The 12,960-nt window shown below is 37.9% G+C and overlaps 1 protein-coding gene across 2 annotated transcripts in view; it reads left to right on the forward strand.

Annotated features, from left to right (window-relative positions):
* SLC12A2 (solute carrier family 12 member 2) overlaps positions 1-12,960 on the forward strand; it is a 368,917-nt gene that overhangs the window by 133,162 nt on the left and 222,795 nt on the right. For both annotated transcript variants that reach the window (XM_053701642.1, XM_053701641.1), the window contains one exon: positions 4,542-4,652. In XM_053701642.1, the coding sequence (XP_053557617.1) occupies positions 4,542-4,652 (111 nt within the window). The remainder of the gene's footprint in view (positions 1-4,541; positions 4,653-12,960) is intronic.

Genomic DNA, 12,960 nt, shown 5'->3' on the forward strand with positions numbered 1-12,960 from the left:
CATAAAATCATTTAATTCACCCGCAATATTAAACTTCCCTTTAAGGTAACTTAAGATATCTTTCTTAAGGACCTGACCTTTAGTAATAGGTATGGTTATGGGACCAATTTCATTGCTATGTGTAGAATTAAATGAGTCACTTCTGGCTACAGACATTATTGTATTGGTTTAGTATTTATTTAACTAAAATGCTAATACAATTTTTGCCAATAAAAAGAGAGAAAAATTTTATATTTAAAAAAAAAAAAAAAATATATTATTAATTTTGAAATATGAAAAATTAATATTCCGAAATATGAAAAATTAATATTTTTGATTAACTTTGAAAATATGAAAAATTAATATTTTTGATTAATTTTGAAATATGAAAAATTAATATTTTTATTAATTTTTCAAAATTAATCTTTAATAATATTTCAAGATATTAATGTCAATCTCGAAATATGAAAATTAATATTTCAACTTTTCAAAAAAAATTATATCTTCGAAATATGAATTTTTTTTTTTTTTTTCTCTTTTATAATAATTTCTATTTACTTACAAATATATTATATCAATTATGATGGATATTATTAAATCTCAGAAAAAGTGCCTCCAATTATTATGTCAGTATATTTATGAAAATCTTAGCAGTGCTATCCAAATAATATATATAAGTTTATGGCAGGGTTATAAACACAATACAAAGAAATAGAAACCCTTATCAACCATGCACCTACTAGACCATACAATTAATATAAATATCTGAATTCTTTTATTTAGTTAATATCCATAAACATATTGAACTATATTTGCAATAAAAGGAAACTAAATAAAAGTTTATATGCGTTAGAACCAACTCTTAAGATATGCTATTCTTCTTACAAAACCCAGAACAATATACCTTCACAATTCAGCCTTATTTATTTAACACAATGGGACTAAAAACCTTTAACATCCAAGCAATACAATTCTAAACAGTGTTTATAAAACAATAGGATAAAATATATATTCTGCTATTTAACTGCAATTTATCCTAATACAAAATTAACCGACAATATCAGAACTTGTATAGATGAGTTACTTAGCCAATTCAGACACAGATTTGAACAATACCTAGGCTTATAACTACCAATTTAAAATACAATATACTTCACCAATTTTGAACCAATTCGTAGCGGTCTTTAGGTCATCTCATTTGAAAGAAGGTTTTTGCACAAATCAAGGATAAGTTTTAAGCTCCTTGCTGAAGTGAACTTTTTTTTTTTTCAGGTATATCGCAGCCAAAATCAGATCACTAATTTTCAACAAGTTACAGACAACTCTCCCTTGTGCATTCAACACTCCCATTATATAATCATTGATGACATCATGTGGGTGGCACTACGGGAGCTGACCTTCCCATTGGTTATCTGGGAAGTCTAAATCGGATTGGCCCTTGGAAATTTCATTTTTAACAGCCAGAAAGAACCTTCTGGCTGTAGTTCTCGCAACATAACACCAGGTGGCAGCATACAGTACAACATAGCAATACAATACAGCATTTCTGACATTTTTAAGCAAGTTAATTTTTTTTTTTTTTTTCATAAAATGGTTATTTAATCAGATTACACTCTCTGCATTAATCATATATAACCCCAATTACAGATGGTTAATATTAGGTTATTTTTTTTTTTGATTATTCTGATACCAAATATGTTATATTATTAACATTTTATTATATCAAGGCAATTTAATACTGCTAATTAGTAGCTTAAAATGCATTACAATTTTATCGGTATCCTGGCATTTATATGTGAATAATAGCTTATTTTTAATTCAGTATTGTACTGTATTCCAAGTGAATCCTGTCTATGTAGATCTGAAATAAGAAAATAAATGTTAATAATCACTTCTCTTCAGGTCCATAAACATCTATTCATGTTTTTAAACACACAGAGGCTAAGTAAGATCTTTTATGTTTTCAAAACATATAAATATATATACACATATATATATATATATACACACATATATATATATATATATATATACACACATACATGCACATTCACTTCTATGTAGATTTGAGATTATCTGTCTGAAAAATATAAACAAAACAGAATTTATTACACATTTTTGACTGATTAAAACAGTTACCTCCCAAGCTTAGCAAATACCCATGTAATAATAATATAGAATTAGACAATTTCCCAAATTTCTATATTTAATACATTCTGGGGCATGTATTTAAACAGAGAGAGAAAAAAAAAAATGTTTATTTGCTGTCTGCTTACGTGACTTCCAGAGTCACATCTTAGCATTTGTCTGTGTTTTCCAAGGCCTTTATTGCTCCACATGGGGTCAATCCATGAGGAGTTGTAAGAGTCTTTAAAACAGCATATTTCCTGTTTAGCCAGCAGTGCAGATGTGTATTTGATTTTATTTGTGTCACCTTCCCCCAAGAGGGGTTTTTGCAGTAAGTCTTCAAATAGAGATTCAGTGAGATAGAACTGTTGTATCACACGTGTCAAATTCCAAAGGGGTCCTTGAACACATTCTTTTCTCACCTCACCAAATGTTCTGAGGTTATAAAATCTGCATATATAGTCAAATGAATAGGGTCACTGAGCTATTTCCTTTAGAAAAGAAATGTTTGTGTTTCAAAAAGGCTCTACTGATCGTCAATCCTGATAGACGTGTATTAGAAGCTGTGTTCAACAAACTCATGTTTAATTAATCCTGAGTTCTCATCTAACATATACAGTGTATAAAATATACATATATATATATATATATATATATGTACACATATGTAATATTCATCATAATATTCATATACTCTGACAACAAATAGGAGAATGTTGGAGTCTGTAGACATCAGTATACATCTAAAACTTTGGGGCTTTGGTTAGGAGTCTGAAAATCAGCACAATGTTATTTAAAAATAAGCAAAACTATACATTTTTACAAAAACACTCCCAGATGGGCTATATAAATGGATAATCTACAAAACATTTATACAATGTCTCTTTAACTGACTTTACATGCTCACATTTTATTTTTTTAAGTAATACAGTGTGGCCAAAAACATGAAGAGCTTTTAAAACTACCCTCCAGTCTACACCCTTCTATTAAATTTTCTGAGCGATAGTAACTCCCAAGACAAGACTTTTGCAGCAGTTCCCTCAGCTGCTTTGGCAAGTTTTTTTTTTTTTTTTAGTTTTTTTTATTGCATGTGTATTTCTTGATTCTTCCAAACAAAAGATGCAGGGGAGTTAACTCTTTGACTCACTAGCTTACTTCTGGTTTTTATCTCCCTAGTCAAAAAGGATGATCTTCCCGGAGTCATTCTGAAGTAATCGATTTATTCCAGCCTAGTCATCAGAAGCCATCCTGAAGTATGCCCACAGGCCAAAATATTTAAATAAGATGACTCTAGAGTCCTTCACTGACTGTTCATGCTTGTGAATTAATCAGTAAGGTAATCTGCTAATCATTCTGAAGTCATCACCTAGAATTGTTTTACCTTAGCTGATTTACCAGCCTGAGGATTTCTGATGATGTGCAAATGACTTCTAAAGTAGTTTGATGATCATTAAATGACTCCAGGATGGCCTCTAAAGTAATCCTGTTGGTCTTGGGCTGAGGTCTTATTTTATACTTGTGGTTCAGCGATATAGTGGCATTTATATATCTAGTGATATATACTATAGTAATATATACCATAACGCTAATATATGATCAGTACACATTTTAAACGCTATGAACTCACCTCTTCTGGAACTAATAATAGACATGTTTGGGGAATTGATAGGACGCATATGTTATTCACTAATGTGGCTCTAAAATATTATGCCCCTGTCGATCATGATTTTCTATAGTTTTACATATCCACCGAGACAAGCAAGAGATGGGAGAGGAGTCTGGTAGCCATTTTCAGAAGGCCAGGAACAGTGAGGATTTTTCAAATTCGGCAACTTCTTCAAAGCGGCTATCTGAGGACACACTGCTGCAAAAGACTTGTCTTGAGTGCCACTGTTATTGGGAAAATTTAATAGAAGGGTGTAGACTAGCCTTTTACTGGAGCAGTATATATGTAATAAAAATCTGACTAGAAAATGATCACATTAACATTTCTGTGTGTAAAAATAAAATAAAAAAAAATAATCTCAATTACCTGGGTACACATCTTTGTGGATGAATTTATTAAATTCAGCTTGCTTGTCCTGGGGCAAGCAACTGCGTGTGCATCTGGCATGTGCAGGCACCATCACTTTATTTTGCGCATTAGATCTCATACGATTTTGGAGTAAACGTGTTTGAACTATTTGAAATCCCACAATATGCTAATTAGCTGTTCATTTTTGCTTTCTTCACCGTTGTATCAGGACCAAAGGAGAATTTATGTTGTGGTGCATGTCCCTTTAACTATAGCTCAAGTGTCAATACTCTGCATGACAGTTAAAAAAAAATCAAATCAGTCTAGTTTCTGTGCATGATTTTAACCTATTTAGCTACATAAATAGTGTTAATAAGTTCATTAATGTGTTTTATTTTTGTTTTTTTATTCTTTTCTCTAGGATAATCAAGCTTTAATGGTCGACGAAATGAATGATATCAGAATTATAGGTGCTATCACGGTTGTCCTATTGCTTGGAATCTCTGTTGCGGGAATGGAATGGGAAGCAAAGGTATGTTACAAGACAAATGCCATTATTTCCTAGCCTCAATACTGTAATTATCCTAAAACACCAAACTATTCTGCAGGGCTATAAGAGGGGCATGAATATTACATAAAAGCATAAGTAGCTGCATGCGGATAAAAGGATCCAGCGCCTTGTGCCCTTTTGAGTCACCAGTTTAGGTGGTGGTAGGGATTAGCTGAGACATTGTTTAGATAAGGATTGTTCAAAAAGAATGGATGTACTAGAGATTGTTACTAGGAGTCATTGTATGGTATGAGCAGCCACAAGCGTTGATCTCATTTGAAAGAACAGAGAGCAATTATTAAATTGAGAGATGCATTTTCAGAGAGGGTTTAACAACACAAACACCTGTGAAAATGATGGGAGAGCAAATAATGGGTGGGGGCCTAAAACAGGCACATAAGAAAAAAGCATTCTAGATATGTGTGAGAGGAAGTGATTGTTATAAAGCGATGTTGGAATCAGTCGAGTCCTGACACATGTGTTAGGCGTCTGCCAGAATTACAATCTTAATCCTTACCATATCCTTCAGAGTGGAACAGCCTGTATTTGGGGGAGGTTGATAAACCCAGCAACTTTTGAGTGGAAGTGTGGTTCAAGGAGTGGAATAAGTGAACAACTTAATTTAGAAGCCTTGAGCAGCTGTGGTGATTGTTTGAGACATTTGAGGTAGAGTAATTGTGCTAGAATAATGGCTCACCAATACCTCTAATATTTCTGTGAAGCCATTTTTCCATTTGATGAAATGCAAATATTTTTTAAAGCATAGTTTCTTCAAACTGATATTTGAGCTTAAAGTGATCTTTTGTGATCTTTTTGCGTTTGTATATTTGGCTGTTGTGCTGTTGTGCAACCTGTGATCTGCACACTGCTTTGGGGTATATGGAAAGAAATAATAAAATTCAAAGTGTTGACTTTCCATTTAAGAAGGTTAAATTGTTGAACTCATTACAATCTATTAAACTAAAAGACCATGAAATACAGTAAAATTGCATAATCAACAAGTGCATAATAAAAGAAAATATAACACTAAGGGCACAATGATCAAAAGCTCTCTGCTCTGACAAGATTATCTTAGACGTCTCATCGGTACTGTGAGGTCCCTCAAAGAAGTTTAGAAAGGCATGTTGTAGCTTCATATCTTTTCCTCTCCCCATACACTTTTCTAGATGTGACTCATACAGTGCTATATAATACAAAAAAGCCTCCTAAAGAGTTTGTATGATTTCTCTCCAAGTTTTTGATCATTAGACCCTTACCCTTAGTTAGAATTTTTAAATGAGTTGTTATTCTATTTTCCCTGCCCTCTATATCATGTGACAGTTGACAGCCAATGGCGAACGCATATACATAAGTACGGTGAACTCTTGCACATGCTCAGGAGGAGCTGGTGCCTCAAAGTAGGAATATATAAAAAAAAAGTGTGCATTTTCACAATTGAAGTAATTTGAGTTTTTGTTTTTTATATTGCATGTTCTATCCATATCATGAAAATTACATTTTGACTTTAGTTTCCGTTTAAATCTGCTTTTACACATATTTCTTTATATTGATTCATTTTCATGTTTTTTACTTTATAGTTTACTTTTTTTTTTTTTTAAATCAGCTCATCGCCCTTTAAACTGCACATAATAAACTTGTAAAAAGTGTTTGAATATCTGTTTCAAACACAATTTGTCTCTACGTGTCCTCAGTCAGACGGCAGCAGAGCAGATCGACTTCTTTTGAATAAGTTATAAATTTAAGGGTGTCACCTTCCTGAAACAGTTTATAAAGTTGCACAGAAGTTTACTAATTCTCAGCCTGCTTTTGTTTTTATTTCAGCTGGGATAGTGTTTAGGCTTTTCCTTTACTGACACCAGCGAGATCATCCTTGTGGCTCCAACTCCTAGCCCTAGACAGTCATAGCTTTGATAGTACGCATGTGGATTAAAAAATGGAAGTAAAGCATTAGACAGCAATAAAACAATTATTTACCTGCAAGAGGTAAAATATAAGAGGGGCGCTCAATATATAAGCTGAGGTCAATAATATATGCTAAGTAGACAATTAAAAGTGTATTTACAATATATATTAGTTAATATAACTCCAATTCAAAAAACACATTTATAAATCAATTCATAAAACACGGTCTAAATAAATATAAGTGTACAAATGTGGCCACATTTGTACACTAATATTTATTTAGACCGTGTTTTATGAATTGATTTATAAATGTGTTTTTTGAATTTGAGTTATATTAACTAATAAATATTGTAAATACACTTTTAATTGTCTACTTAGCATATATTATTGACCTCAGCTTATATATTGAGCGCCCCTCTTATATTTTACCTCTTGCAGGTAAATAATTGTTTCTCCAACATAGGTGTGTCCGGTCCACGGCGTCATCCTTACTTGTGGGATATTCTCTTCCCCAACAGGAAATGGCAAAGAGCCCAGCAAAGCTGGTCACATGATCCCTCCTAGGCTCCGCCTACCCTAGTCATTCTCTTTGCCGTTGTACAGGCAACATCTCCACGGAGATGGCTTAGAGTTTTTTAGTGTTTAACTGTAGTTTTTCATTATTCAATCAAGAGTTTGTTATTTTTAAATAGTGCTGGTACGTACTATTTACTCAGAAACAGAAAAGAGATGAAGAATTCTGTTTGTATGAGGAAAATGATTTTAGCAACCGTAACTAAAATCCATGGCTGTTCCACACAGGACTGTTGAGAGCAATTAACTTCAGTTGGGGGAATAGTTTGCAGTCCCTTGCTGCTTGAGGTATGACACATTCTAACAAGACGATGTAATGCTGGAAGCTGTCATTTTCCCTATGGGATCCGGTAAGCCATGTTTATTACGATTGTAAATAAGGGCTTCACTAGGGCTTATTTAAACTGTAGACTTTTTCTGGGCTAAATCGATTGATTATTAACACATATTTAGCCTTGAGGAATCATTTTATCTGGGTATTTTGATATAATAATATCGGCAGGCACTGTTTTAGACACCTTATTCTTTAGGGGCTTTCCCAAAGCATAGGCAGAGTCTCATTTTCGCGCCGGTGTTGCGCACTTGTTTTTGAGAGGCATGGCATGCAGTCGCATGTGAGAGGAGCTCTGATACTTATAAAAGACTTCTGAAGGCGTCATTTGGTATCGTATTCCCCTTTGGGTTTGGTTGGGTCTCAGCAAAGCAGATACCAGGGACTGTAAAGGGGTTTAAAGCTTAAAACGGCTCCGGTTCCGTTATTTTAAGGGTTAAAGCTTCCAAAATTGGTGTGCAATATTTTCAAGGCTTTAAGACGCTGTGGTGAAAATTTGGTGAATTTTGAACAATTCCTTCATGTTTTTTCGCAATTGCAGTAATAAAGTGTGTTCAGTTTAAAATTTAAAGTGACAGTAACGGTTTTATTTTAAAACGTTTTTTGTACTTTCTGATCAAGTTTATGCCTGTTTAACATGTCTGAACTACCAGATAGACTGTGTTCTGAATGTGGGGAAGCCAGAATTCCTATTCATTTAAATAAATGTGATTTATGTGATAATGACAATGATGCCCAAGATGATTCCTCAAGTGAGGGGAGTAAGCATGGTACTGCATCATTCCCTCCTTCGTCTACACGAGTCTTGCCCACTCAGGAGGCCCCTAGTACATCTAGCGCGCCAATACTCCTTACTATGCAACAATTAACGGCTGTAATGGATAATTCTGTCAAAAACATTTTAGCCAAAATGAACCCTTGTCAGCGTAAGCGTGGCTGCTCTGTTTTAGTTACTGAAGAGCATGACGACGCTGATATTAATATCTCTGAAGGGCCCCTAACCCAATCTGAGGGGGCCAGGGAGGTTTTGTCTGAGGGAGAAATTACTGATTTAGGGAACATTTCTCAGCAGGCTGAATCTGATGTGATTACATTTAAATTTAAATTGGAACATCTCCGCATTTTGCTTAAGGAGGTATTATCCACTCTGGATGATTGTGAAAATTTAGTCATCCCAGAGAAACTATGTAAAATGGACAAGTTCCTAGAGGTGCCGGGGCTCCCAGAAGCTTTTCCTATACCCAAGCGGGTGGCGGACATTGTTAATAAAGAATGGGAAAGGCCCGGTATTCCTTTCGTCCCTCCCCCCATATTTAAAAAATTGTTTCCTATGGTCGACCCCAGAAAGGACTTATGGCAGTCAGTTCCCAAGGTCGAGGGAGCGGTTTCTACTTTAAACAAACGCACCACTATTCCCATAGAGGATAGTTGTGCTTTCAAAGATCCTATGGATAAAAAATTAGAAGGTTTGCTTAAAAAGATGTTTGTTCAGCAGGGTTACCTTCTACAACCCATTTCATGCATTGTCCCTGTCACTACTGCCGCATATTTCTGGTTTGATGAACTGCTTAAGGTGCTCGATAGTGACTCTCCTCCTTATGAGGAGATTATGGACAGAATCAATGCTCTCAAATTGGCTAATTCTTTCACTCTAGACGCCTCTTTACAATTGGCTAAGTTAGCGGCTAAGAACTCTGGGTTTGCTATTGTGGCGCGCAGAGCGCTTTGGTTGAAATCTTGGTCGGCTGATGCGTCTTCCAAGAACAAGCTACTAAACATTCCTTTCAAGGGGAAAACGTTGTTTGGTCCTGACTTGAAAGAGATTATCTCTGATATCACTGGGGGTAAGGGCCACGCCCTTCCTCAGGATCGGCCTTTCAAGGCAAAAAATAGACCTAATTTTCGTCCCTTTCGTAAAAACGGACCAGCCCAAGGTGCTACGTCCTCTAAGCAAGAGGGTAATACTTCTCAGGCCAAGCCAGCTTGGAGACCAATGCAAGGCTGGAACAAGGGAAAGCAGGCCAAGAAACCTGCCACTGCTACCAAGACAGCATGAAATATTGGCCCCCGATCCGGGACCGGATCTGGTGGGGGGCAGACTCTCTCTCTTCGCTCAGGCTTGGGCAAGAGATGTTCTGGATCCTTGGGCGCTAGAAATAGTCTCCCAGGGTTATCTTCTGGAATTCAAGGGACTTCCCCCAAGGGGGAGGTTCCACAGGTCGCAGTTGTCTTCAGACCACATAAAAAGACAGGCGTTCTTACATTGTGTAGAAGACCTGTTAAAAATGGGAGTGATTCATCCTGTTCCATTAAGAGAACAAGGGATGGGATTCTACTCCAATCTGTTCATAGTTCCCAAAAAAGAGGGAACGTTCAGACCAATCCTAGATCTCAAGATCTTAAACAAATTTCTCAAGGTCCCATCGTTCAAGATGGAAACCATTCGAACTATCCTTCCTTCCATCCAGGAAGGTCAATTCATGACCACGGTGGATTTAAAGGATGCGTATCTACATATTCCTATCCACAAGGAACATCATCGGTTCCTAAGGTTTGCATTCCTGGACAAACATTACCAGTTCGTGGCGCTTCCTTTCGGATTAGCCACTGCTCCAAGGATTTTCACAAAGGTACTAGGGTCCCTTCTAGCGGTGCTAAGACCAAGGGGCATTGCAGTAGTACCTTACCTGGACGACATTCTGATTCAAGCGTCGTCCCTTCCTCAAGCAAAGGCTCACACGGACATTGTCCTGGCCTTTCTCAGATCTCACGGCTGGAAAGTGAACGTGGAAAAGAGTTCTCTATCCCCGTCAACAAGGGTTCCCTTCTTGGGAACAATTATAGACTCCTTAGAAATGAGGATCTTTCTAACAGAGGCCAGAAAAACAAAGCTTCTGGACTCTTGTCGGATACTTCATTCCGTTCCTCTTCCTTCCATAGCTCAGTGCATGGAAGTGATCGGGTTGATGGTGGCGGCGATGGACATAGTTCCTTTTGCGCGCATTCATCTAAGACCATTACAACTGTGCATGCTCAGTCAGTGGAATGGGGACTATACAGACTTGTCTCCGAAGATACAAGTAAATCAGAGGACCAGAGACTCACTCCGTTGGTGGCTGTCCCTGGACAATCTGTCTCAAGGGATGATGTTCCACAGACCAGAGTGGGTCATTGTCACGACCGACGCCAGTCTGATAGGCTGGGGCGCGGTCTGGGGATCCCTGAAAGCTCAGGGTCTTTGGTCTCGGGAAGAATCTCTTCTACCGATAAATATTCTGGAACTGAGAGCGATATTCAATGCTCTCCAGGCCTGGCCCCAGCTTGCGAGGACCAGGTTCATACGGTTTCAATCAGACAACATGACGACTGTTGCGTACATCAACCATCAGGGGGGAACAAGGAGTTCCCTAGCGATGGAAGAAGTAACCAAAATTATTCTTTGGGCGGAGTCTCACTCCTGCCACCTGTCTGCTATCCACATCCCAGGAGTGGAAAATTGGGAAGCGGATTTTCTGAGTCGGCAGACATTGCATCCGGGGGAGTGGGAACTCCATCCGGAAATCTTTGCCCAAGTCACTCACCTGTGGGGCATTCCAGACATGGATCTGATGGCCTCTCGTCAGAACTTCAAAGTTCCTTGCTACGGGGCCAGATCCAGGGATCCCAAGGCGGCTCTAGTGGATGCACTAGTAGCACCTTGGACCTTCAAACTAGCTTATGTGTTCCCGCCATTTCCTCTCATCCCCAGGCTGATAGCCAGGATCAAGCAGGAGAGGGCGTCGGTGATCTTGATAGCTCCTGCGTGGCCACGCAGGACTTGGTATGCAGATCTGGTGAATATGTCATCGGCTCCACCTTGGAAGCTACCTTTGAGACGAGACCTTCTTGTTCAGGGTCCGTTCGAACATCCGAATCTGGTTTCACTCCAGCTGACTGCTTGGAGATTGAACGCTTGATTTTATCGAAGCGAGGATTCTCAGATTCTGTTATCGATACTCTTGTTCAGGCCAGAAAGCCTGTGACTAGAAAGATTTACCACAAAATTTGGAAAAAATATATCTGTTGGTGTGAATCTAAAGGATTCCCTTGGGACAAGGTTAAGATTCCTAGGATTCTATCCTTCCTTCAAGAAGGATTGGAAAAAGGATTATCTGCAAGTTCCCTGAAGGGACAGATTTCTGCCTTGTCGGTATTACTTCACAAAAAGCTGGCAGCTGTGCCAGATGTTCAAGCCTTTGTTCAGGCTCTGGTTAGAATCAAGCCTGTTTACAAACCTTTGACTCCTCCTTGGAGTCTCAATTTAGTTCTTTCAGTTCTTCAGGGGGTTCCGTTTGAACCCTTACATTCCGTTGATATTAAGTTATTATCTTGGAAAGTTTTGTTTTTAGTTGCGATTTCTTCTGCTAGAAGAGTCTCAGAATTATCTGCTCTGCAGTGTTCTCCTCCTTATCTGGTGTTCCATGCAGATAAGGTGGTTTTACGTACTAAACCTGGTTTTCTTCCAAAAGTTGTTTCTAACAAAAACATTAACCAGGAGATTATCGTACCTTCTCTGTGTCCAAAACCAGTTTCAAAGAAGGAACGTTTGTTGCACAATTTGGATGTTGTCCGCGCTCTAAAATTCTATTTAGATGCTACAAAGGATTTTAGACAAACATCTTCCTTGTTTGTTGTTTATTCAGGTAAAAGGAGAGGTCAAAAAGCAACTTCTACCTCTCTCTCTTTTTGGATTAAAAGCATCATCAGATTGGCTTACGAGACTGCCGGACGGCAGCCTCCCGAAAGAATCACAGCTCATTCCACTAGGGCTGTGGCTTCCACATGGGCCTTCAAGAACGAGGCTTCTGTTGATCAGATATGTAGGGCAGCGACTTGGTCTTCACTGCACACTTTTACCAAATTTTACAAGTTTGATACTTTTGCTTCTTCTGAGGCTATTTTTGGGAGAAAGGTTTTGCAAGCCGTGGTGCCTTCCATTTAGGTGACCTGATTTGCTCCCTCCCTTCATCCGTGTCCTAAAGCTTTGGTATTGGTTCCCACAAGTAAGGATGACGCCGTGGACCGGACACACCTATGTTGGAGAAAACAGAATTTATGTTTACCTGATAAATTTCTTTCTCCAACGGTGTGTCCGGTCCACGGCCCGCCCTGGTTTTTTTAATCAGGTCTGATATTTTATTTTCTTTAACTACAGTCACCACGGTACCATATGGTTTCTCCTATGCAAATATTCCTCCTTAACGTCGGTCGAATGACTGGGGTAGGCGGAGCCTAGGAGGGATCATGTGACCAGCTTTGCTGGGCTCTTTGCCATTTCCTGTTGGGGAAGAGAATATCCCACAAGTAAGGATGACGCCGTGGACCGGACACACCGTTGGAGAAAGAAATTTATCAGGTAAACATAAATTCTGTTTTTATTGATCTTTGTTAACCGTTTGTTGGGAGAATAACGGGATATTAAGAGGTGGCTTTTATAGAGGTCCC

This window comes from Bombina bombina, chromosome 2 (genome assembly GCF_027579735.1).
Source record: "Bombina bombina isolate aBomBom1 chromosome 2, aBomBom1.pri, whole genome shotgun sequence".
Lineage (NCBI taxonomy): Eukaryota > Metazoa > Chordata > Amphibia > Anura > Bombinatoridae > Bombina > Bombina bombina.